The sequence below is a fragment of the Pyxicephalus adspersus genome, chromosome 9, assembly GCF_032062135.1.
Source record: "Pyxicephalus adspersus chromosome 9, UCB_Pads_2.0, whole genome shotgun sequence".
In the NCBI taxonomy this organism is placed as follows: domain Eukaryota; kingdom Metazoa; phylum Chordata; class Amphibia; order Anura; family Pyxicephalidae; genus Pyxicephalus; species Pyxicephalus adspersus.
In genome coordinates this window covers 51711150-51736177 of record NC_092866.1, presented here as the reverse complement: position 1 = coordinate 51736177, position 25028 = coordinate 51711150, and the positions used below count along the sequence as shown (strand labels likewise).

Genomic DNA, 25028 nt, shown 5'->3' with positions numbered 1-25028 from the left:
CTTACAATCTAGAAGATGGATGGAAATGTTCAAGGATGGCCATATTACTATGATGGATGCAGAGCTCTCCGGAGGTCCAGCTCTAAACCCGGGAACTCATTAGTGGTAACAGAAAAAAAACAGCATCCATCATCTCCTGTAGCCAAGAAATGCAAGGCATAACCATCGCCTGGAAAGTTGATGCTGCCCGTTTTCTGGGACTCTCAAGGGTCTACTCTCGAAATCAGGAACATCGAACAACTGTCACAAGTGCAACATATTGTGACATGCTTCAGAGAGAATTGAAACCACAAACTGCTCTAAAAGGAATTGTGTTAATGCACGACAACACCCACCCTACTGCAGCCCACACAATGGGAGGTTATGGAAAACAAAGCCGAATTTAGCACCATCTGATTTTCACCTTTTTGACCTCTCGAAGAAGCTTTAAGGGTAGGAAGATTTTCATGTGATAATAATGTGAAAGCAGCGGTGCATCAGTGGTTACACTCTCTACCACTTTTTTTGCTGATGGGATAAAAAGTTGGTACACCACAAGAAAAATGCATCACAAAGGAACGTGACTTTGCAGAAAAGTAATGTCATTTGTTTTTGGAATATATAGAGGTAAAAAAGTGAGGAAACTTTTTAATGACCCTATATATATATATATATATATATATTTATATATATATATTATAATTGGTAATCAGTAATTAATACAATACATGTTCAAAGCAATTTAGTTATCTGGAATCATGTCTGTCAGTAAACTTGTTAATTTCGTTTCAAGTCTAAATAAATCTTTTTTATTATTATTATTCTTTTTGTTCCTGCCTAAACCTACAAGAATCAAACTCAAGCAAAGTTACAGGTGAGTACACGCAACAATTTCGTTTTTTAGGGATATCCCCAGTAATATGATTAGCTGAGTCTTCTATACTGTCACCCACAGCTAGCTGCAGTCCCAAAAACCAAATCCTGACGGGAACTACGGGAACTTTGAAACTACCCAAGTATCCTACTAGATATTATTTAAATAATGAGTAAGTACTTTTTTCCTAAATAAATGTTTCTAAACCCAAGCCTATTTTTTTCCTTGCGCTACACTTTTTTGTCTTAAGGTGACCACGCTTGCTCATCATTCTATATCAGGATAACAGAAACATGATAGGATTTGTAGAATGCTGTCCTCTACTGTTTCTGCAGCACCTTGATGAAATATAATTTGGGTCTCATTTAATAAAACTCCTTAAGACTAGTGAAAGTGGAATATTATAGGAAAACTTGGGTGATCCAGCAATCTTGGATCTGGTCTACGATTGAATACATTAACCAAATAATAGATATTAAATATAAAATTATTTTTAGGGAATTCCTTCCAGGTTCACCAAGTTTTTCCCATACTAGTCTATCATCTCTAGTCTTGGAGAGCTTTAATAAATTGGACTCTTTATTTCACCCCTTAAAGTGTTTTAGCTACTTCTGTTCTGTTTCATAATGAAAAGACATCTATTGGGTGACAAAACAACATTCCAGTGGGCTTTGGTGGCAAGAAATCAATAGATGTAGATATTTGGAGAGGTGGAGGCTATTTCAGCTCATGGGGTAGAGTATAAGTGTAGGGAAATGTTGTTTAAATATTTTCCTTACTTTGTAATATGTTTGTCTCATGATTCTAAACTACTTTCCATCCTAGGGAGTGTGCGTGGACTATATATGTTCCTGAAGGAAAGCACATTTTGTTGACTTTTCGCCACTTTGACCTGGAATTTGATAACTTTTGTGACCTGGATTATTTGGCTGTGTATACTGAAAAAGGATCTTTAATTGGTGAGAATTGTCCTGCACATGTTCAACAAGTCAGCAAAAATATCATATGCTAAAAGGTGGATTTTCCACATATGCATTTGTACCCTACACCTAACTTCTAGTAGGCAACACTTTACTGTCTTCTTATGCACTTTTCACGCTGTTTCATCCATCCATAGACTAATAAAAATCCTTATTTTGTAACATTTAGTCTCTTATTCAGATTTAGCTCACAGTGAGGGGGGGTCAGGCAACTTTACTTGGGTAAGAGGCAGAGGATCAAACGAGGCATGGTACCAAGACTGACCAGTTTGGTAGCCAAACCAAGGGTTAGTATTGGAAGGCAGCCTTTACATGCATCCACAAGGACTGACTTAGTCCAAAACTCTGTATTGAATGAACATTGTGGATGAGATGTATGGGGAGATATTGTAAGCTGCAGGTAAGTTTATTACCCATATGTTGGGTATGCACGGACTAAAGAAACCACTAGATAGCAAGGGTGATGTTATTCAATTTGTTTCTTACAAAGCTAGTTAATTTATTGCCTACATTATTTGCTTTCTTCTTCCCATTAACTTTAATTGCCACTTGGTAGAATGTCTACTAACCATAATGAGGTTTATTTTAGAGCACGAAGAGTAAGAAGTACATAGCTACCTTGCATGAGATCCCACACTACACGGATTCTCTACTGGAGCTGTCTGCAAAATCCTTAGAGAAATTCAAACCTAACAGAGATTCAGGGCTTACACGGGACTAAGAACCCTCCCCGGCTCCCATTTGGCAGTTCCTAGATGCTATAACCGTCCGCCTAATCACAATCACATTTATTCACATCAATTCACAATCACAGCTGCATTGTGGTAAGGCAGCATGGGACTTTTCTTTAATCACTCTTTGTTCACATGTGCCAATAGCTAAATTTTCTTATAGCCATAACTACGGTATGGAACCACACCTGCCCAATGCCAGCATGATTATTATCAATATCTTAAGCGCTACATATAAGTCATGGTACATAGGAATGAGGATGTTCAATCTCCCTATAAATTGGTATAATATCACCTTATAGACTGGTAAACCAGTGTACCTGCTCTGAAAACTGAGCCATGCAAAGGTTAGCAGGAGCAACAGTAGCTCCGATTCAGTTTGCGTTTAATACATTTTTCTAAACTTTTTAGTAGAAAAAAATTCATGTGATTATGCTGGCTAGATATTGCCCACAAAGACACATGCTGGGAGATACAATTCTGCAAAAGTAGGAAGCCACCCTAATCAGTCTCTACTTTGCCCTACTTCTGTTTTATTCCCAATAAATCTGTAAACACTCAGAAAACACGGTGTGCTTCAGAAGAAAAGAATGTTCAGATTAAACTGTTAGGTACAGTTTATGTTTGTAGAATATATTCTAAAAAAGTTACCTAGTTTCTAAAAAAAAAATAAGGTCTTTGAAAAAAATGCAAGTTTGCTTTACTTTGCCTTTCTATCTTTCTATGCAAAGTTAATTTCTACATCATCCCTATCTACTCAATGGCACATGACATTATTGCTTTTATTATGATTCCAGGTAAATTTTGTGGAAGCGATCGCCCTCGGCCCTTGCTCATCACTAACAATAAAGTAAAGCTGAAATTCATCTCTGATTTCAAAATTTACAGAACTGGATTTTCTCTATTCTACGAGGCTGTAGAGCCACAAACCTATCCAGGTAATTCTGTAATATAAAGTTGCACTATAAAAAACCTTTTCAAATCAATGGACCAAGGGTGAACAATTTATGATGCATTGATATTTTGTAGTACAAATAATACAATGTATGATGAACTACACACCAAGAAAGAATTACACTGGATAAAGAATAGAATCACTCCCTTATTTTTGCGTGGCTGAGTATTTCAGGATTTTTTTTTGTGTAAAACTCTCGTAAGGGAATTGTTATGATTTATAGCTTAACATCTACTAGTTTGAAAAGCTGTAACCAGTCAATATGCTGACATGAAATCCCAAAATTCAGGGCAAATAGATAATTTACCGCGAAAAACAACTAATTTAGATGCTAAGCTCCCACTCACGTCTTCATAGAAACCGCCACATTAGATTCCCAGTTGGATAGTAGGGATGGTCAAATTTTTAGAAACTCCATTCCATCAATTTGATGAATTTAAAACATTTAAGTGGACTGGTGTCATACCTGTCCAACACAGATGTGCTTTATGTTATATTTAGTACTAAAGTCTTATCATTGGTGATGTAACACCATTTGAGATTAAGATTTATCTTTTTTGTTTCTAGATTCTGAGTGTGGATCTGTTGCTGTTATATCTGGAGAAGGAGAAATACAGACAATGAATCACCCTGAGAAATATAGAAATAATGCAAACTGCAAATGGATTATTATTTGTCCATCATCTTTCAGGATAAAGGTATTCATTACTGGCACTTAGGCCGCATACACACGTGTAATAATAATCGTTAGAATTGATCTTTCACAACCCTTTCCAACGACTAAGCACTGCACAATGCATGAATGAGCTCTACTATATGGAGAGGGGAGGGGGAGAACAACAGAATGGCACCCCGCTGTGCGCTCTCCCTCTTCCCTTGCATTAAGATCGTTTGTCGTCCATCGTGGTGGATCCACCAGGACGGTCATTCGGACGATGGATGACAGGCTCTGTACACACACCAGATTCTTACCGGATATCGGCCCTGAAACGATTATCAGGCAAGAACCGTTGGATGTGTGTACGTAGCTTTAGATGTTAAAGCCCAACTCTATCAAACACTCCGTGTTAGAGTTGTTATATGTGTAAGGCAGAGTACACAAGTCAGATGATTCTTGTCCGATAATTGCTGAATCTGACATGTGTACAGCGCTTGACGTTCATTGTTCATGGATCCATCCTGGTGGATCCACGAACAACAAACGATCATAATAGGTGAATGGCAGAGAGCGCAACGGGGCGCCACGCCATAGTTCTCCCCCTCCCTCTACAAAGAGCAGAAAGGCGCTGTGTGTACCGGAAACGTTCATTCTTTTGCCATTAGAAAAGATAGTGAAATATCCTTTTCAACAATGTGTGTCATAAGAAATGAAAAAACACACGTGTTGATAGGTCTGCTTGGAAACAAAGAGTATCAAAGGATCTCAGCTGAGCAATCCTACTTCTGCACGACTTTTAAGGCCCTGATGAAGGGAGCATCCCAGATCCCTGAAACGCAATGACATGTTTCATGTCTTTCTAATTATTAAAAGTAATCTATTTGGACTGCTTCACTTCCAAATTTGTTTGACTATTGTAATCATAATAAGTAGCTCTAAGATAAAATATATGATAACTATAGCTATTATACAAATTATTTACCATTACAGTCACCAAAATCAGCAGATGAAGACACTTTCTACCTACGGTGTTAAACAAATGCATTTATTCACATGTATATTCACCCAGCCAGCTTAAAGTGGAACTAACTTATGATACTCACCTGTCCTTTGCAGGGTGCCATGATCTTTTTTTTCTTCCTGTAAAGGATCTTTGGTCATTTCGATTGTCCGGGTTAATGTAATTCCTGCATAGGCACATGAAAGTTTGTTCATTCCCAGCACTAGCTGGAGAAGCCAAGAATGCAGAGAATCGTGGCCAAAGTCAAAGCCAAAGTTGATGCTGTGCATGTGAAGCTTTGCCTTTTGCTAGATAACCAGAGAGATCAGGTAGGTAAGAGGGGTTATTGCAGAAGGAACATCTCGTGTCCCTTTCTGCGTCTGATCAAGTATTCTTAAAAGAGGAATGTTACTTCTGCTTTAAAGCTATTCTGCAAAAATAAGCCAGCAACTCTACACACCCTCTTGCTACCATACAGTATAGCAATGAACACTGCAACTTCATCATTGTATATAGTTTAGCATTTTTCCAACCTCAGTTCCATTTTGCAATTTTGGGTCATCCAAGTATAGGGAACAATTTAAAATATAGCAAGGGAATTACTGTTGAGGAAATGTTTCATGCTTTACCCATTGGTATTCTATTAAGTTATGCAATGTGGATAACCCAAAGCAAATAAATCACTTATTTCAGGTTCTTCATCCATATTACTTGTATTGTTCTGCTTTTGTTTCCTGTTATTCAGATCACTTTCCAGGTTTTTGAAGTTGAACCAAGTATTGGCTGTGTTTTTGATTATGTGCTCATTTACACTGACCTGGTGGGAATTAATGTGGCAGGTGAGTTTTTCATACATCAGTCACTGGTGCTATTCCCCATGTTCCCCTGTAGCTTTAACTCTGGAAACCATGTGGAAAGGTTTCTATCATTCATTGTTTTATTCATCACAGTAATTCTGAACCAAAAAAGGCACAACTGGCTCCCATCAGGTATTCTGATTTGCTACCTGTATTCAGCATTGGTGTCAACCATAGATTTTAATTTTTCGTGTGGATAAATATAAAATATTGCTTTTAAACCCTTTATAGACCAATCTTTTTTTTACATTTTAGAATTTGCCTCTGATATGCTGAAATCACATGCAGAGTTTTCAGCCCTACCCAATTCTCCTTTGTTGAACTAGATTGGCCCAATCCCTGACTCATAATTGCAGAATATAACTTGGATAATGCAGAACAAGCACCTAAGCATGGTGGCTATTCAATCGATTACCAATCATCCTGCTTTGATTGACACAGAACAAGCTTCACAACTTGCCTTATTTATACTAGAAAGGTCCCAATAGAGTTGGTCTCAATTCAGTGACAAGTAGCCTACTGCTGTGTATCACAAACATAAAATGTTGGAGGACAGAACAATTGTAATTATTCTAATAATTCTTTAAAATATAAATTCTATATACAATGTTTCCTTTCTTTTTTGTAGGGAGATTTTGTGGATTTTATATTCCCGATCCAATTGAGAGCACCTCCAATGTCATGCAGATTGTATTTTCCTCTGACTCTCGTGTGAATCATGCTGGGTTTCGAGCATCTATTTCCTTCCATTCAGTACAATGTAAGATATTTTATGCTGCAAATTATGTAGAATTGGATGTATGTGAAGAGGAATGTATGTGATATAGAGACAAAACAAAGATAATTAAAAGGATGAGAAAAAGTAAAAAGTACACAAAATTGAAGTACACAAAAAACATTGTCCTACTTTCACAGGAGAGAAAAATATTACAACCTAGCCCACAGAATACAAGGCACCTGACAGTAAATATAGAACTATTGAATTGAGTTCAAAAAGTTATAAGTTGTGTTGATGTATTTTAGAACCATTGACTTACCGCCTATGCTAGCCTTGTAAAAGTAAAATTGTTTTGATTATGTCTTTGATTAGGACCACAGTGTTGCATGGCAAACTTTTACATGTAACAACTTTTAGGGCACCTAAAGAGTTCCTCACCCTCCAGACTGGGGGTCCGCAAATAGGCATTTGTGTGTTTCTCATTACAGGTTCTACAGGTATTAAAATTGTATTCACCATGAATTTTTAATGTTACAGCCTTCACAAGAAAGTCAGAAGACTTTATTGGATCCAGTCTGCCACAAAGTACTGAAAATAGAGCTGAAGATTTTGGTAAACTACTTTGTATTTTGTTAGAGTAATATACTTGTATGCACTTTTGTTCACTTATAAAAGTTGGATGACCCAAACTTTACTATGTCCTTACCAACCATTGGGATTTCTGGCTTACAAAGGACGCTTTTTTATTAGACTGTTTTTTTTTACTTTTTACAACCACACAAATGTATTTATGTTTTCTACAAAAACCTAATTTATAAATTCTCCCACCTGTACCTGTTTGCATTTTGTGGTAGTTTTCCACTCTTCCTCTAGATGTGTACAAGTATAGAACAAGTTGTACTATTGTGCAGCATTGTTAAGCAAGTAGCCGAGTATGCTTATGAAATATGTAAATATGGCTGACTGGTATAAACAGTACCCCATCTAGTACAGGTAAGACTTTTTACAATTGATTGAAAAATAAAAGTGAAGTGCCTAGGCAGATGGTTTATTAATTTATTAAATGTAAGCACCTCTGGGGCAGGGACAAATATTAATGGTTCTTTATGTTAACCATCTGTAAAATTTATATCCAACCATATACCCATGGGATATTCTGACATTTTAAATGCCATGCATCACACCTATGAATTGAGATAACATGTGTCACCAAAATGTATGGCAATGCTTGCATTACATCCTGGATTCCAATGTACTTGCATTGCATCTCACCACCCATGCTGTAACAAACTGCAATGCATTGTGGGGTGCTGAATTAGCAACAATGGTGCAGGTGCATCAACACAACTGTAACATAGGCTGCCTAAATGCAAAGCATGTTTACATGGAATATAATATGCATTATTGCATTACTGATATGAGTTAAACTTATATCTATTACATTACTAAACTAAATACTAACATATTATTTTCAGGTTTGTCAATAATTAATAATACAGTTTGCCGTTTATTCTTCCATGACACATCATGTGTTTAGGATCATATTGGATTTACCCATGTTTACACAGTTCTCACAAGGGATGAGCAAGCGAGAATATTAAATCCGATCTCGGGGTGATTCTGACCTTTCTCGCTTACCGAAAATGTAAATGAGAACAGCCTTCTGATTCACGAGAGGTCGAGCTCTCGCCAAACAGAAGGATTTCCAGGGCTGCATCATGCAGCTATGGAAATCCTCTGCGATCCCCGGGCACTGGAGGTTAATTACCTCTAGTGCCCCTGGTATCGCACACTCTTCCCAATAAATTCAGCCACTGCTGCAATCATTGAGAAGATGCCCAGCACAGGGGAACCTCCTGACATTGTAATATAAGTATCTCTTACAAATCATACATTTGTATCTGTAACAAATGTATCATTTGTAGGAGATACTTATATTACAATGTCAGGAGGTTCTCCTTTGCCAGGCATCTTCTCAATGATTGCAGCTGTGACTGCATTCATTGAGAAGAATCTGCAATCTCTGGGGCACTAGATGTTAATTAACCCCTAGTGCCACGGCCGCATTCATTGAGAAGATCCCTGGGCACTAGAGGTTAATTAACCTCTAGTGCCCCAGGTATCACAAACAGGAGGATTCACAGGGAATCCTGTGAATCCCCTGTGAATCCTCCTGTTATGATTTCCTCGATCTTCTGATGGTTTAGGAAAATCAGTTCGCCTAAATTTTGCAGAACCATCGGAAATGCGAGGAAATTTTTTGCGAGAATGCCAGATGCATTCTCACTCATCCCTAGTTCTCACTCCCTGTAAACCAATAGTAACCAGGACAAGTGGATCTCCTAGTTGGGAAGTTTAACAGTAAATACCTGACATTATTACCAGAAATTATAGTAAAATGTGTCAGTTTTTATTTACATTGATAGGGAGTCTGGAACAGTAGGGATTTCTCCTCTCAGCACTTGCTTATTCTTTTTTTCGTTCGTTTTGTTTTAGAAACAGGTTGTAAAGCGGCTCCAATCCTACCTATGTTCATTAATCAGAGCATAACCATAGCAGAGGAAGCCATTCCAAACTCTTGGCCCTGGCACGTCAGCATAAAATATGTCAGAAAACACATCTGCAGTGGAGTAATTGTATCAGAAACATTTGTCCTAACATCTGCCAGCTGCATTGTGCAGACGTAAGTAGTAATAACAAATACATACTTATGTATTATTATATTATTATTAGTATTATATGATGTTTTGGCAATAATTAAACATATCAATTTTTTTCTTAATATAACACAATATTGTATTTCAGAGGACAATTCCGTGATCTTTTGTTGGTGGTTGCTGGGCTGCATGATCTGGAAAGGTCTGAAGATGCTCAGGTTGGAATATTTCTTTATCATCTGCTAGATAACGTGGTTGGCACTTGTTGTGTACTTTCCAAATGGTCTGATATTGTTTCATTGTCTCTTTCATGGATGTTGTGATCTGTTTTATTAACTGTGATATAGAAAGATTGGAGAAGATTTTAATGTGATGTTGTCTCATAACTAAATAATTATAGGTTGCTGATTCTACAACCTCAGTTATTTCTTCAAACATGATCAGTTCTATTCTTAAACAATACAGAAAGGTTCAGACTTAGTTCAGTTTTTTGCAAGCAGTTTTAATGCTCAAAACTGCCAGACCCATTTGGACCCATTTCACCCAATGTTAACCATTTTTTGTAAGCAGTTATGAGTAATCTTACTACTCAAAATCATTTGTAAAAAATGGTTAACATTGGAGCGAATAGGTCTGGTTTTTATGCTTTATTTAACAGATGGTAGGAGGCAGCAATACATTTTTTTGGATGCTTCATGCAGTTTCCAGAGGCAGTTTGTGGACCCTGCCACCTACATAGACTTATATTTGTGCCATTTGCAAATGTTTAGCCAAAAGGCTTTCAATTATAAAAAAAATTGCACTACTCTGCTAAGCTTTTGTACCTGCTTGTAAAAGCCTGCACCAAAATTTGCAAACTCCTGAAAAAAAAAGTGACAACATGTTCCTAATGTTTGTCAGGAGGTGCCCAGGGGCGGTAAATATTACTAAAATATCATTAGTCTGAAATTATGCCTAAGAAAAATATATTAGTCTGAATTTAGTGTAAGAAGAATAAGAACAAACTTTGGCACAACAAAGTTCCCAATTAAAGGTGTTCAGATCACAAAAGTTCTGATTCAAATCCAGAAATCCAATTAGATTTATATTTTTTTATTGAGCCTTATTATACCTAATAGGTATATCAGGGCTTGGCCAATTGGACATTAACAGGTATGGTATTGCCAGATTGAAACTCAGATTGTCCAGATTCTGACTAATAATCCGAGGTTGCAATTGTCCTGATCCATGTTAAATTGGAACTACATAACCATCACTACTCTACTTTAAAACTTGGAATTTTAAAGGGTTTAGGTTCAGGAAGGCTTCTATTGTGGTGCTTTATTGAAAGTTTCCAAACTATGAGCAATATATTAACCAATATATGAACCCAGCTAGGTTAACTCAAGGAGAACTGAATTCATGTTAAAGCTTCATTTCTGTTCTGTACAAGTTCCTCAGAAAATGGACTATAACTTTATCATTCATTCTGTTCCAGATTGGTTCAGTAAAAGAAATCCATGTGCACCCCAACTTTGTTTTGTTGACCATGGAAAATGACATTGCTCTGATTGAGCTGAAAGAAGAGTTTCAGTTTAATGATTATGTTCAGCCAGTATGTTTTCCACTTTCTGATATTATTGTGGAACCTTCTAGCATTTGTGTTGTGTCTGGATGGGATCTAAATGGGGAAGGTATGTATATTGTAAATTGTAATATGTATATTGTAATAAAAATTAATAAACTAGTGCAGCACGCCACCCTTCCTAATAAAGCCTAAAACATCATTTTTGACAATCTTCCATTAGCAACAGTGATGATTCAACTAAGAAAAGTCTAAAACAGAGTGAAGCAGGTCATTCAGTATAAACATACCCATGATCTTCATAAACCACATACATTTGTGCAACAATTGTGTACCACCAACATGTGCTATGTACACAAATTAAATGGTCACCTTAGATTTATCCCAAACCTACCACAGGCTACATGCACTTAATATAAATAATCCTTGTCATCGGTTTTATATGCTTCATATGCAGGTATCCCATTCCGTCCGTTAAACCCCAAATAAATAATCCAAAAAAGCAGATAAAAAGAGCTTTATGGTGCATTAGGTTTATATTCTTTCATCAGTGAAGCTGGGCGATCCAGCAAACCTTGAAGGGATTTCCTAAAAGTAATTTGATATTTTTTAGCAAATGTTTTGAATCCTGGACCAGATCCATTCCATATTTGCTGGATCACCCAGCTTCACTGATGAAAGTGTATCCTCTCCGGCCTTGAAGAACGTTATCATTCGGTGTCATTCCTTTCTCTTGGTTGTCTGATCACGTTTGAAAGGCCCATGTTGAATGGGTGGGAGCACAACAGGGAGTAATAGTTGTTTCATTGATAGCACTGTGTGTTACAAAAACAGTAGCTGCTTGAGTTTTTGTAGGGTAAAAGAAAGATAAGTAGTGCTTCAGATTGGGGATTTATTATATAGATATACTGCAATGCTTCATGCCCTGGTCATGGGGCTAAAACAATATGAAAGTAGGAGGAACAGAATGTATGTTCGAAGCACCATCACTTGTAGAAATTTCCTATATAAGGTATAAAAGAAGGTCTATTACTTTCATAAAGACAGGAACAAAATCTGGTTTTATGGAAGAGATATCACATTTGAAGAATTCAAGTCAGTAACTTAAATATCACTTTTGGGTTGACCGTTGATATCTGTTTGCAGACCTTTGTCTTATTCCATATATCCTTCAGAAGCTGCAACAAACTAATTTGAAATAAGACTCTGAGAAGGTCTACAATATGATGAGTTGGAATGGAAACATGCAGAGAAAAACAGTAGAATGTTTGCAGGCATCCAGGATTGGGGTTGGAAAATCAAAGGATTCAATTTCCTGCTAACACAAAGGTGGCCCAGGGTGTGCATACAACACTTGCCGTATTTTTTATTTAAATCTCTTTACTAAAAATTGTTGAGTAAGGGTAACTGAGTTAGGTTAGGTAACTGATATAACCAATGTCTTATAACTGCAGGGGAAACTTCTACAAAGCTTCAGCAGCAAGAGGTCCCAATAGAGACGGATGGTGTTTGTGAAAGTTACTACGGCACAATTTCAGAAAGCATGGTATGTGCTGGGGTTGCTAAAGGCCAAGACACCTGCCTTGTAAGTATATAGGGCTGAAGGAAAGAAGGAAACGTTTGAAAAGTAAGATGTTTAGAAGTGTCACTTCTTGTTCATTTTTCTATTCTAAAATTGACTTCCCCACTTATAATCTCATCACACGCACGGCTCCAAGATTTTTCTAGAGCTGCCCCGACTCTCTGGAATGGTCTTCCTTATCCTATTCCCCTTTCTCCTTTTTGGTCATTTAAAAGAGACCTCAAAACCCAAAATTTCAAACTTACCTACCCATCTTCTTCTGTCTCTTAAAACCCTCAGTACTTCCCACTCCACAAAAAGTCAGCAACACCTAGGTGCAGCTAGAATTCTGTCCGGATTTATATGTCTAAAAGCGGTACATTGTTTTGCATTAAAATGTATTTTACAGTATAATATAATAGTATGAGTATAATAAAGTTTGAAACACAAAATCATGTCAAAAAAATTAATTAAAAAAATAAATGTAATAAATGTATTTTTTTTACAATTAATTTAATTTATATTTTTGACTTGATTTTGTGTTTCAAATTTTATTAAACTCATACTATTATATTATACTGTAAAATACATTTTCATGAAAGACAATGTACTGCTTTTAGACATATAAATTCACCGTACTGCATTCAATACAGTTATTTTGTAGTGAATGCAATAGAAAATTATTTGAAATTCCTTCCACTCCCCCAACGCAACGGCTGCATGCACCAACTTTACCGGGAACTCCTGGGTGACATATCATATGCAGAGGACGCCGGCCGGAGGATGCGAGAGGACGGGGATTGCGAAGAAGGACGCCGGCAGACCAGGTAACGTAGTATTTATCATTGTTTTTCGTTGTTTTAGCTACCCAGAGTCACTTGGGGTTACCGCTTTCAGCAGTTTTTTTTTTACCCCGTGTCACATTCAAGGTTACTGCTGGGGAGGTTAATGGCAGCTGTGTATAATACACAATGAACCTGATTTATGAAAGTTCTCCAAAGGTTGGAAAGGATACATTTTCATCAGTGAACCTGTGTAATCCAGCAAACCTGGAATGGATTTCTTAAAAGTTCTTTCTATTTGTTAGCAAATGTTTACAATCTTAAACCAGATCAATTCCAGGTTTGAGGAAAGTGTATTTTCTCCGGCCTTGGAGAGCCTTTAAAAAATCCCAATGACTTTGCAAACTAAACATCATGGAGTTAGGGTTACATGTACTTCAAATGAACTCATCAAAAACCTCTACATCCCTGCTGCGTAATAGGATCTTTTGCATTCCATTCTGAATATGTTCCAAACGCTTAGGAAGTAAATGTATTTATACTGGCTCACAAAAAGGAAAGCAGTCAGCCGTTGTATGGTTCATTGGTAGATACCGAAAGCTGCAAATCTGAAAGCACTGAATAGTAGCGCCACCCTTGCTTAAAGCATGCAAATTACAAGCTTGCTTAAACAAGCCAAAATCTTTTGGCAGGGTAACAGTGTGTATTAACAAAGTCTGTCTAATAAATAACAAAACCATTTCTATGTCTTAAACAAAGCAGTGAGAACTGATTATGAGCACTAGCCATTGATGTTTAAACGTGTCTAATCGTGCACAATATATGACGGCACTCTCTGGCGTTTAGTTTGTTGTCAGTCACCATTTAATGCCGTTGTGTTTCAGTAAAATTTCAAAGCAGAATAAAAAATGACAGCAACTTGAGGACCTGAACCTTTTTCAAAAAGTCATTTATTGTGACAAAACCTGGATCTTCCAGTATGAACCTGAAACAAATAGTCAATGCACTGGAAACACCTTCATCACCAAGAATCAAAAAAGAGCATTAAAGCAAGTTCATAGCTATGCTTATCATGTTTGTTGCTGTGAAGGATAATTCTGGCAGAATGGGTTCCAGAAGACACAACAGTGACCCAACATTATTATAAGGAGGTTTTGACAAAGCTGGGAGAATAAGTCAGGAAAAGACAGCAGAAATGTGGGAAAATGGTTTCATTCTTCACCTGGACAATGCTCCTTCTTACACAGCACTTTATGTGACCGACAAACACGTTACTACACTAGAATATTCACCAGATTTGGCACTTTGTGACTGTTTCTTTTTTTCTAAATTTCTACATTTCTGAAATCAGAGCGTGAAGGACCACACGGGGTTGAGTCAATTGATTCAGGAAGAAAAAAACATCAGATATCAGAAACTGATCTGCTCCACACCTTCCACAAGTGGAAAACATAACTGCATCACTGCCTAAGTGTGAATGGAGAGAATATTGAGTGGGTTATTATCAGCCTCATTATTTAGGAGACAGACCTCATATATGTATACTGTATTGAGTTTGCTGCAGGTTTGTTTAAAACACTTTGATATTTGAGTTGAAAACTTTTAGTGTTTGTTAGATTTTGAACATTGCCTGTGCCAGGCTGTTCTACTATGAGAGAGGTCGGTCAGTGTGCCACAATGCTTTCCATCCCAGTGGCACAATGACCTGGCTCACATCCTTGCCTGTCTTTATGTGCTTAATAGTTCTTTTGTATTTTACATTCCCATGGAACTTTAGATTAGAGTCACAGAAGTCAGGGCTTTCATGATGAATGAAAAAAGAACTGAATCAGCTGAGTAGCTTATTATTTTTTTTTTACTTTTTGTTTTGTATTTTAACATTTTTATTTTTGTATTTAAAAAATTGTAATGTATGAGAAAGAAATATTTATTTGCAGAAAACTATTTTATAATAAGTAATATTAAAAAGCTAATAATTGCTGTCTACCAGAAAATCTGAAATAAACATGTCAACTGGAAAGTAAAAAACTAGGAAGTACCAAAAGTTTAAAGTGCATTTGCATGGTGTTTTAATATAGTGAGGTCCTGTGATGCCGGAGACCTTGGACTGAATGTATTGAATAAAATAGCTAATGATTTGATGTCAAATTTTAATTACTTTCTTAAAGCTCCTTCAATAAGCCTACCTAAAGCATAACATTATTAAAAAAAATGCCATTGCATAAAACATTTTGACCTGCATCTTGCATCTCAAATTAATGCAATACTAATTGCGTTAATTATTGCATGTCAAATTATTAAGGCACTGGTAAGTCAGAAGGTATTTGCTGTGGATTTGTTTGCATTTTTGGCACATATATGGGTAGTCCCCGGGTTACATACAAGATAGGGACTGTAGGTTGGTTCTTAAGTTGAATTTGTATGTAAGTTGGAACAGGTACATTATTTTAATAAATGCAATTAGGACAGATGTTCATATTATTAGGCAGCATCTTGTCAGTTACTGTATAAAATCCTCACTGTGAGTTAATCACAAACAAAGCAGAAATCTTTATGGAGCCTAGACATTCATTAATTTCTGGAGCAAGCTGTGTCTTGATATGCAAAAAGGAACAACTGCACAGTTTGTCTTGGTCATTAAAAGAGGCTGCAGAAAGAGCTCAGTCCTTAAAATCACCCACAATCTCAGCCATGTTTATCAAAAATTCTTCTGCAAGTCATGCAAACCTCCCCCCATCAAGCGAGCAGGGAAGCCGGTTCGTATCTAGGAGTCGTCTGTATGTCAGATGTTCCTAGCCTGGGAACTACCTGTACTTGTAATTATGAAGTTTTACTGGTGTCAGTACAGGTACAATTTAGTAGGTACTCTGATGAAACATTCCATGTTCTGCACCACTGGGTCCATATACTCACCTGTCCAGGAAAGTTTATTCCAACAGGGACTGGTTTCAAGTCTGCAAGTTTAGTTGAGTTTTGGCATAAAATACCTTTGTGTGGTGATGTGGCTGGCACTGCATAGGTGGCAATATGGATTGGGTCGTGACAGAGGATTCTATAACTAACTTTCCAGTCTTCGACAAATGGCTTTATCATCGATATCACTGATACTGATCACTGAGCTTTGCATTTATCTATTAATGATCATTTTTATTTGGCACAGGGACAGCGTGGAAGTCCATTGGTTTGCCCTTCAAATGATCCCACGGTCTTCTTTCTCTATGCCATTTCTAGCCATGGAGTTGGCTGCAAAGAAAATGCTAAACCGGGACTGCACACAAAAATTCTCCTATACACAAAATGGATACAGAGCTTCATGCAGACAGGTCAGTGTACCATCTGCTAGTAGTGAATGTGAAAAACGATAGAAAAGCTTCAATACCCAACAGACATGAATGTCATCATTGGCACAAAAGTGTACAATTTAGTTGTCCTTTGCTATAATGGTTTGTAAATGGCTGCCCTCCACACAGCTCCACCTGTTCATTTTGTGCAGTTTTTGTTATAAGTTAGTCCAGGTGAAAAAATGAGTTTTATGTTGTGTATATACAGCATGCGATAAACAATAGAGACACAAGACCCTTACAAAAACAAAATACCTTTACTTTGAAATCACAATGAACATACTTGTTAATACAATTCTTCACATAGAAAACTCTCTAATAGATTAGGTACATCAGTAATTGTCATGAAAGTTCTTTCTGAAGTATGTCCTATTTTTCCAATGCATTTTGCAACATCTTTCTGTTCACATCAAAGTCAGCTCAAAGAAGCTTTAGGTTCCCATAGGGAATATTTTTGAGTATGCTTAGAGGCTTTGATCTTACTGACAGCATGGAATATTGGATCAGGTCGCAAAATCAAATATGCCAAAACTGTTCAGACCCCAAGATTTTAGTGTGTGTGGAGCTCATGCAGCTTATACAGCATGCCTACATTGATAGTAATTGAAAAACATATCTCCCATAATCCCAAACACTTTTAAATAGAGAGGGCGTTTGACCTTTATATTGGAATCTTGTGCTTATTATTATTATTAAACAGGATTTATATAGCGCCAACATATTACGCAGCGCTGTACATTAAATAAAAAAATTATAATCCAAATAGCATGACATGGAGCACTTAAGTGAGTTTTAAAGATGGAGGTACTAAAAAATCTTATTTCATGTCAATTACAGAGTCATCAGATATGGACTACTATCGGTATAATGCTGACCAAGACAATCCACCGATCACTGCAGATGATCAGTCTGATCAAATTTACAACTCACAAGAACAGCCAGGTATAGAGATGCTAATAGTTTTTGTTTTTATAGAAATAACTAGAAAGTGGACTGATCACTGAGGGAATATGGGAAAAAATGTTTCTTTCATAAAAAATCCAGCTAACCTTGTTGGTGTTCTGATCTTCTTTCTTTAAAATCACTCGGAATAAATCTTTAGGTTTAGAAAAACTTATCAACCAAATAAAATCAATTTGGCTGCTGTAAGATCAGTACAGAATAGATTTTGTTTGATTGCTATAGGTTCATGCACTTTAAACCACTCTGATGCTAGATAAAAAAAGTTTTAAAAGTGCCTTTATTTTAGAAAAAAACTTATTACCTGTTCTGATCTCTTTTCTATTGCAAAACTAAGGTGGCTGAATATGTTGAACGTCCAACACCTCTGGGACTGTTTGATGCCTGCTCACCATCTGCATAGAGAACAGTGGGGCCAGCAGATGGACGCACAGTGTGCAGGGGGTGACCAGGCATCCGGGACACCCAGAAGAATCTAATATCTCAGTTTATGAGAACAACATTTTAAAAACAAGATCTCTGTGTAAATTCTCTATCAAGTTTTTTTTATCCTTCTCATTCCCATCTCAATAAATAGGGGTTGCAAATGACAGACGAATACAGACAGTGACACAGGAGGAGAGGACCCTACCCCAAAGAGCTTACAATCTAGAACGTGGGAGAATTAACACACAATAGGAAGGGGAGTGCTTTTTTAGTGCTTTTTTTAAAAGAGCAGAAAGTAGAAGCAAGCCGAATAGGATGATGAAGACCATTCCAGAGAGTCTGGGCAGCTCTAGAAAGTCTTTGAGCCGTGCGTGTGAGGAGGTTATGAGTGAAGAAGTCAGTAGTAGGTCATTGGAGGAGCGGCTGGGGGAGTATTATTTTACTAGGTCAGAAGGTAAGTGGGACAATAACTGTGATATTGAGCTCTTATCCACAACTCGGTGTCAGAGAGAGGAAAATAGCTTTGGCTAACAGTAAGCTGAAGGATTAGGAAGGTAAAAGTGCTTTAAATTATCCAACTTGGTGAGGATTTAAGCCCTTACATTGGGATGGGGGCTTTGGTTGTCGTTGGCTGGAAGCCCAACAACAATTCTAGTTTTTGTTTCACTATTAAGAATTTTTCATCTAGAATGATGAAAAAATAGAATCACAGAATAAATCTGATCATACATTTTACAATTTTCAACCAACCTAAGCCTCAACTGACTATGGATTGAAAAAAAAAACAAACAGTTTATGATCATTTAATGGTTCAGGTAATTATTGGTTATGTTTTGTGGACCCTTAGTGAACCAACCCACATATTTTATGTGTAATTTGGAATATAACTTTTTTTTTTAGCATATACCATCTACAAGATTTGACCCACTGAACTTTGTTCACATACTGACTTAGTGGTGTAGGGTAATAACACTTGAGAAAGAGAATTATTTACAAAGTGATTTCTATTTCTATATGAAAATAACTCAGATTGCTTCGGGTACTTCATGCTGTACATCAGTGGCAGACCACATACGTAGGAGTTATTCTTATAAACAGTGAATCTTACATTTACCAAATATTTTCTGGTGGTGTACCTTCCAGGGTCCATGTGTTTTCAATGGCAGCAAATTATTCTTCCCCAGAGAATGTTTGGTGAATGCCAGATTCACTAATCAATAGACCCCTTAGTACTTGAACTGGATTTCAGTCTATTGGTGTTGACTTATACCTACAATATCAGGTGTCTGCCACTCCGCCCAAAGGCCCCTAATGGCCCCTGTATTCCTATGTAAAAGCAGGGACGTAAAGGTTGCTGCAGGTAAGTAGGTGAATGTCATGGAACATACACTTGACGACTAACCTCCTACCATTTCAATTCAGCATAGGTGCTCGTTGATACTAACTACACAACTCTGGCTCTTTCATAGATGTTTTCACCAATGCAAGCCCAACACAGCCCACCTACACTGAATGCAAAGGTCCGATATCACTGCAGTCACCGGGGGAGGTAAAGCTGGTCGCTGACAGCCAAGATCATCCTGAAGGCTTCAGGTAACAATGCTCTGTGTATGATCATAGGTTCACTGCAATGAGCCTTGCTACGACACTCAAATACTAGAGATTATTCATTTACACCCATTCATTGCATATTGGTATTTTTTAAAGTAGAATTCTAATTTTTTTTATTTTGTTCACAGAAAGTTATCCTTTTATGTCTAGAAAAAAATAATAAGGCGAAAAAGCACTAGAATAGGGTAAATTGTAGCAACCAGTAAGAAATATGTAGCAGGCATCCAACCTGTGATGAGCAATACTGCTTCAATTCCTAAACTTGAGTACAGGTAGTCCCCAAGGACATCAGACACACAGGCAACTCCTAGGTATGAACAGGGCTTCACTGCTCCTTCGTGTGCAGGACAGAGGCTTGATGGGGGGAGGGAGAAGTTTGCATGACTTGCAGAAGAAGTCTTTTGCTGTTCTGCAAGCTCTTGTAATGACCAGACAAACTCTACAGTTGTTTCTTTTTTCATATCAAAGCAGAGCTTGCTCCAGTAGTTAATAAATGTCTAGGTTCCATAAAGTTTTTTTTTTTTGTGTGAGGATTTTATACAGTAACTGACACCACGCTGCCTAATAATATTAAGACAAACATCTGTCCTAATTGCATTTAATAAAATATTGTACCTGTCCCAACTTACATACAAATTCAACATAAGAACCTACAGTCCCTATCCCATATGTAACCTGGGGACTACCTGTATTGTGATAATATGTTTAGTGATCACTGGCCTGTCAGGTGTTTAACAACCCAATCTGGTTGGGAGTGTAGCAAGGGTAAGGAAGGGGTGGAAGCAGGAATTCCTCCTATGATAGGGTTAATATTATCTTACCCCCACTATTGTATTATATATCTCAGTATATTGATTTGTTACCCCTTGTATCCTAATATGTAACATATCACCAGATTCTTGCCAATACACAGCTCTAATTTGCACTATAAATCCATAAGGTGTTTCTATATTGGAGAAACTTCTAGGTAGATAGTAAAGCCAGGGAAAGGACAATATTCTTTGCCAAATATCATAGTTTGGAACAAGATGAAAGCAAAGTTAATTAAAGCTGGATGCATTGACATCTCCATAATTAAACGTGTGCTCTCTGAAATTGAATAGGGAATTTCACCAATTTTTCTAATGTATTCTTATGTACAAATGTATTAGGGTTGTTTCAGTTGAGAAATTGGGCTTCATTCATTAAAGCTCTCCAAGGCTGGAGATGATAAACTTTCATCAGTGAAGCTATGAGATCTAGCAAACCTGGAATGGATCTGGTCCAGGGCTGAAAACATTTGCTAACAGATAGCAAATTACTTTTGGAAAATCCATTCCAGGTTTGCTGGATCACTCAGCTTCACTGATGAAAGTGTCTCCTTTCCAGCCTTGGAGAGCTTTAATAAATCAGGCCCATTGTATGAATGTTGTTTGGTGTAGATATTGATAGATAGTTCGTCATGTGTCTTTCAGGAACACATTCTTCTTGATTCACAGAAAAATTACTTTTTTCACTTTCTCCATTTTTCAGTTCCAAGCAAATTTAGATGTGATCTCTATTTTTACCTGCAGGGGGCAGCAAAGTTCACAGTTAAAGACATCTGCTGAAAAAGTTAGAGCAGATGAGCAGGGGTAGTTATGGAAAAGTTGTTCTGTTCATACATGACAATCGGTGAAGGATAGAATGCTTGGAAGACAGATCTTCATTTATTTAAATCTCCCTTTCAAGGGCACCTTGCTACAATCAGTGTTTTTTTTAAAGAGACACTGTCATTTAAAGGCTATGTACGCATGTGAAGAGATTCTCACCCACTATGAACGGTCAGGCGAGAAGCTGACATGTGTACAGTGGTCACCCGATGTTGTTCATGGATCCATGATTTATTATTAAACAGGATTGTACGATGGTGAACGACTACTATACCTGACAATGAATAAGAGCACAGCAGGGTGCCACTAACTTTATTTCCTCCTCCACTCTCCATAGAACAGAACAGTGCTGAGCCTTAGGCTGGGAACACGCTGACAGATCTGATGCCAATTTAGTACCTGAACACATAATTCTATTAATCAGTCTGATAATTAAAAACACTGTAAATGTGCGCAACATTCTGCCCTTCTGATCTGATCACATTCTTGGAGAAAGTCAAAAAGTGATTGGTCAGATAGACAGGATCCTTTGTACATGGCATCAGGAGAAATTCCAAGATTTAATAAAATGTCCATCAAGTTTATCAGATGCAAAATATATACCTGGTGTACCCAGTATTAGACTATTCCTGAATGGGCAAGGTGGACGGTTTTCTTGAAGCTCCTATAGAACAATATAGTTTTAGGGGAATGTGAAACCATATACCATATATATACCAAATTATGAATGATTATTAAAAAGAATTCTCTTATTGGGCCTGGTTTATGAAAGTTCTTCAAGGCTGTAGAGGATACTCTTTCATCAGTGAAGCTGGGTGATACAGCAAACCTGGATTTCCTCAAAGTTATTTACTATTTGCTAGCGAATGTTTTGAATCTTGGACAAGATCCATTCCAGGTTTCCTGGATCACCCAGCTTCACTGATGAAAGTGTATCTTCTCCAGCCTTGAAGAGCTATAATAAATTAATAAATCAGGCCCATGATCTGAAGCCAAATGGGAGGAAAACATAATTATATATATATTACTCAATTTTTATTCCTAAGTTTAATTATAAAATATTTGATATTTAATACATATTTACATAGTGGAATTGGGGTTGTTGGATGATCTTTGTTTTTTATATATTTTGTGTTTTAGTTGTCAGATTAAAGTCCAGGCTCCATCTGACCATTTTATAATGCTGAGTATTAAAGAGCTGAATACGTCCCATGGACACAATTCTCAGGTTGTGATCTACGAGGGAATATCGAGCAATAAAACTCTAAAAGGTAGAGCTACTCACAGATCAGTGGGGAAAGGGACATGGAAAGTAACCTTGCTGCTGTGTTTACTTGTGGGATTACAAAGGGTTACACAACTGCTGATAATGAGATCCAAGGTTGGGCAGATAACATGCATGGTATACTAGGAAATCTCTTTTCTGCTATCTCTTTGCTATATTTTTTCACTTATGGGGTCTAGTGAATGAACAGAGAAATATATGATACATAAAGATGACTTCTTGAAAATTCAGTGATTTAGTTCTCACTTGCAGATCAATACTTATTAGACTGATCAGATGAGCGACCAATTAATTCCAAAACACTGCATCCATGTGCACAATGTTCTGCCCTTCTGATTGTTTTTCTCAAACTGAAATTAATCAGAATTTACAATGGATTTGATTGACTTGTGTACTTTCTATTGATATTTACCCCCATGTCTGATGTTTTTACATTTGGACACCCAAAAATTAATTACTTACAATTTGCTGCTGCTTTCTTTTCAGATCCTATTATTTTATTGTGACAGGCGTCTCAAGTGTACTATGGGCTAGGTTTTATTTTCTCATAGTATTACAATATATGTAAAATGTAGAGTCACAACATTACTGATAGTAACAGTAACTAAAGTTTAAAGCGTTAGAAAAACCTACCCACAAAGTTTCCTTACCCTTTTGAACCCGTCACCCCAAGCAGGTGCAGCTCACCTTATATTATCCCCCAAATTGTTACTATTAATAAAATTACTACTATTACTATAAATGACTACCTAAATATTTTTATTTACTCCATGGCTTGTGGCATTGATCAATTTCCCTCATCTGATATCAGTAGATGGATAGATGGAGATTCATCAGCCAGCCCCAATATATAAGTTTTTTGGGCCAAACAACACACACGCATCATCAGATTAAAAAGCCAACAGAGTACCAAAATGCCAAGGAGATGGAGCCAGATCTGGGTAAGTATTCAAAAAGGGCACGTGGGATACAACTTCCTAGGTGGATGGGGGCAATATAGGAAAGTAAAAGTAAGGGTAGTGGCCCTACACGAACATGAATATGCTCTGTCTATAGCCTCAAAGATGCTAGATTACTGTCAACAGACACAATATATATATATATATATATATATATATATATATATATATGTTTGTAGAATTTAAAATATTTTATATTTCCGTTGCAAGGAGGGAAAAAATTGAGGCATTTAACCAGTTAGTGTTAGGAGATGCTTATCTGTCCAGTGATCCCGTGCTGTGCACCATCGCAGTATAAAAAACTGTTTATTCTGTCCAGCGATGTAATTTACAGTAGCCCCTGCTTCCCTTTAGCCGTGCAGCCTGATGTATTTTATCGGCATCCCCAGCACACACTGTGAGGCTGTGCACAGCTGAAGGGGATTTTAGGAGCAAATTAACTCCTGCATGGCCATTAGTTGCTGGGACTTTATAGCTTCTCTTCTCCCAGTCACCAGTGCCTGTTGTAGCATAAAGCTAGGCTTATCTGTGCTGGAGAGTTCTTGTCTGATTTACTGGTTATATATTGTTATACACAATTTATGCCACCTGGACTGACCTTTTGACTGTTACCCCGAATCTGCTTGTGTTTTGCCCTTGTGTACTTCATCTGGTGGACGGATTATCTGTCTATGACCTCTGCTTTGCATTCCGGACTTGGCCCTGTTGGAATCTTGGTACTGCCGTATCTGTGGCTCCTGCCAGCCCATCCCCAGACACCATCCCGTCATGAGGAAAGGCAAAAAAAATTGTGGGTAATATCTGACCCCCCAATATTCGGAGTTATGCCCAACATAATAAGCAGAATAGAGTAGAAGAAGCTCTTTAAATCATGTGGTTTGTAAGTGTTTGTGCCCCCTGGACTATGTCCTATAGATAAACAATGAGTTTAACCTTCGCTCTGCTTTGTGAGGATTCTTACGTCAAGTTATGTGTGTTCTGTATTCTCGGCTCTCACAATCTCTGTCTGTTACAGCCCAGCTGACCATGGACACCGTTCCTGGGACCATCAATTCAACCGGCCCGGCCCTCACCATAGATGTCAACACCAATACCACCAACGCCGAGCTACACTTATGGCTGTCCTATACTTTCCATGGCAAAAAATAATCCACAAAGAAGAATATAGAAAACAAAAGAACTATTTTAATCTAAAGTGTAAATATCTGAAAATACAAGAAGTATATATTCTAGACATGTTCCATCTATGAAAACATTTATCTTTTGCACTTCTTGTTTTTTTTCCTACAAATAATCTTAGAAGGTCCTTTTAATGGGGTTGTCACAGGGAGGAAAATATTGGACAGGAGAAAAAAATTACTAATAGGAATAAAAACACAATGGGCCGGATTTATTAAAGCTTTCCAAGGCTGGAGAAGATTACTTTAATAAGTGAACCTGGGTGATCCAGCAAACTTGGAATCGATCTGCTCCAGGATCGAAAACATTTACCAACACAT

At 37.3% G+C, this 25028-nt stretch overlaps 1 protein-coding gene and 1 long non-coding RNA gene across 2 annotated transcripts in view; both read left to right on the top strand.

Annotated features, from left to right (window-relative positions):
* The window catches only part of LOC140337742 (ovochymase-2-like), a 33418-nt gene extending 14452 nt beyond the window's left edge, over positions 1-18966 (top strand). Inside the window, exons 8-22 of the mRNA XM_072421541.1 lie at positions 830-853; positions 935-1025; positions 1679-1812; positions 3362-3502; positions 4087-4217; positions 5923-6016; positions 6663-6794; positions 7290-7364; positions 9249-9435; positions 9558-9627; positions 10887-11082; positions 12428-12558; positions 16477-16639; positions 17495-17599; positions 18944-18966. Of these exons, the coding sequence (XP_072277642.1) occupies positions 830-853; positions 935-1025; positions 1679-1812; positions 3362-3502; positions 4087-4217; positions 5923-6016; positions 6663-6794; positions 7290-7364; positions 9249-9435; positions 9558-9627; positions 10887-11082; positions 12428-12558; positions 16477-16639; positions 17495-17599; positions 18944-18966 (1697 nt within the window). The remainder of the gene's footprint in view (positions 1-829; positions 854-934; positions 1026-1678; positions 1813-3361; positions 3503-4086; positions 4218-5922; positions 6017-6662; positions 6795-7289; positions 7365-9248; positions 9436-9557; positions 9628-10886; positions 11083-12427; positions 12559-16476; positions 16640-17494; positions 17600-18943) is intronic.
* Positions 18967-19462: 496 nt separating this feature from the next.
* On the top strand, positions 19463-24968 carry LOC140337989 (uncharacterized). The gene is made up of 3 exons (XR_011922164.1): positions 19463-19636; positions 22426-22556; positions 24545-24968. It is a non-coding gene; the product is annotated as an uncharacterized lncRNA (long non-coding RNA).
* The last annotated feature ends 60 nt before the right edge of the window (positions 24969-25028 follow it).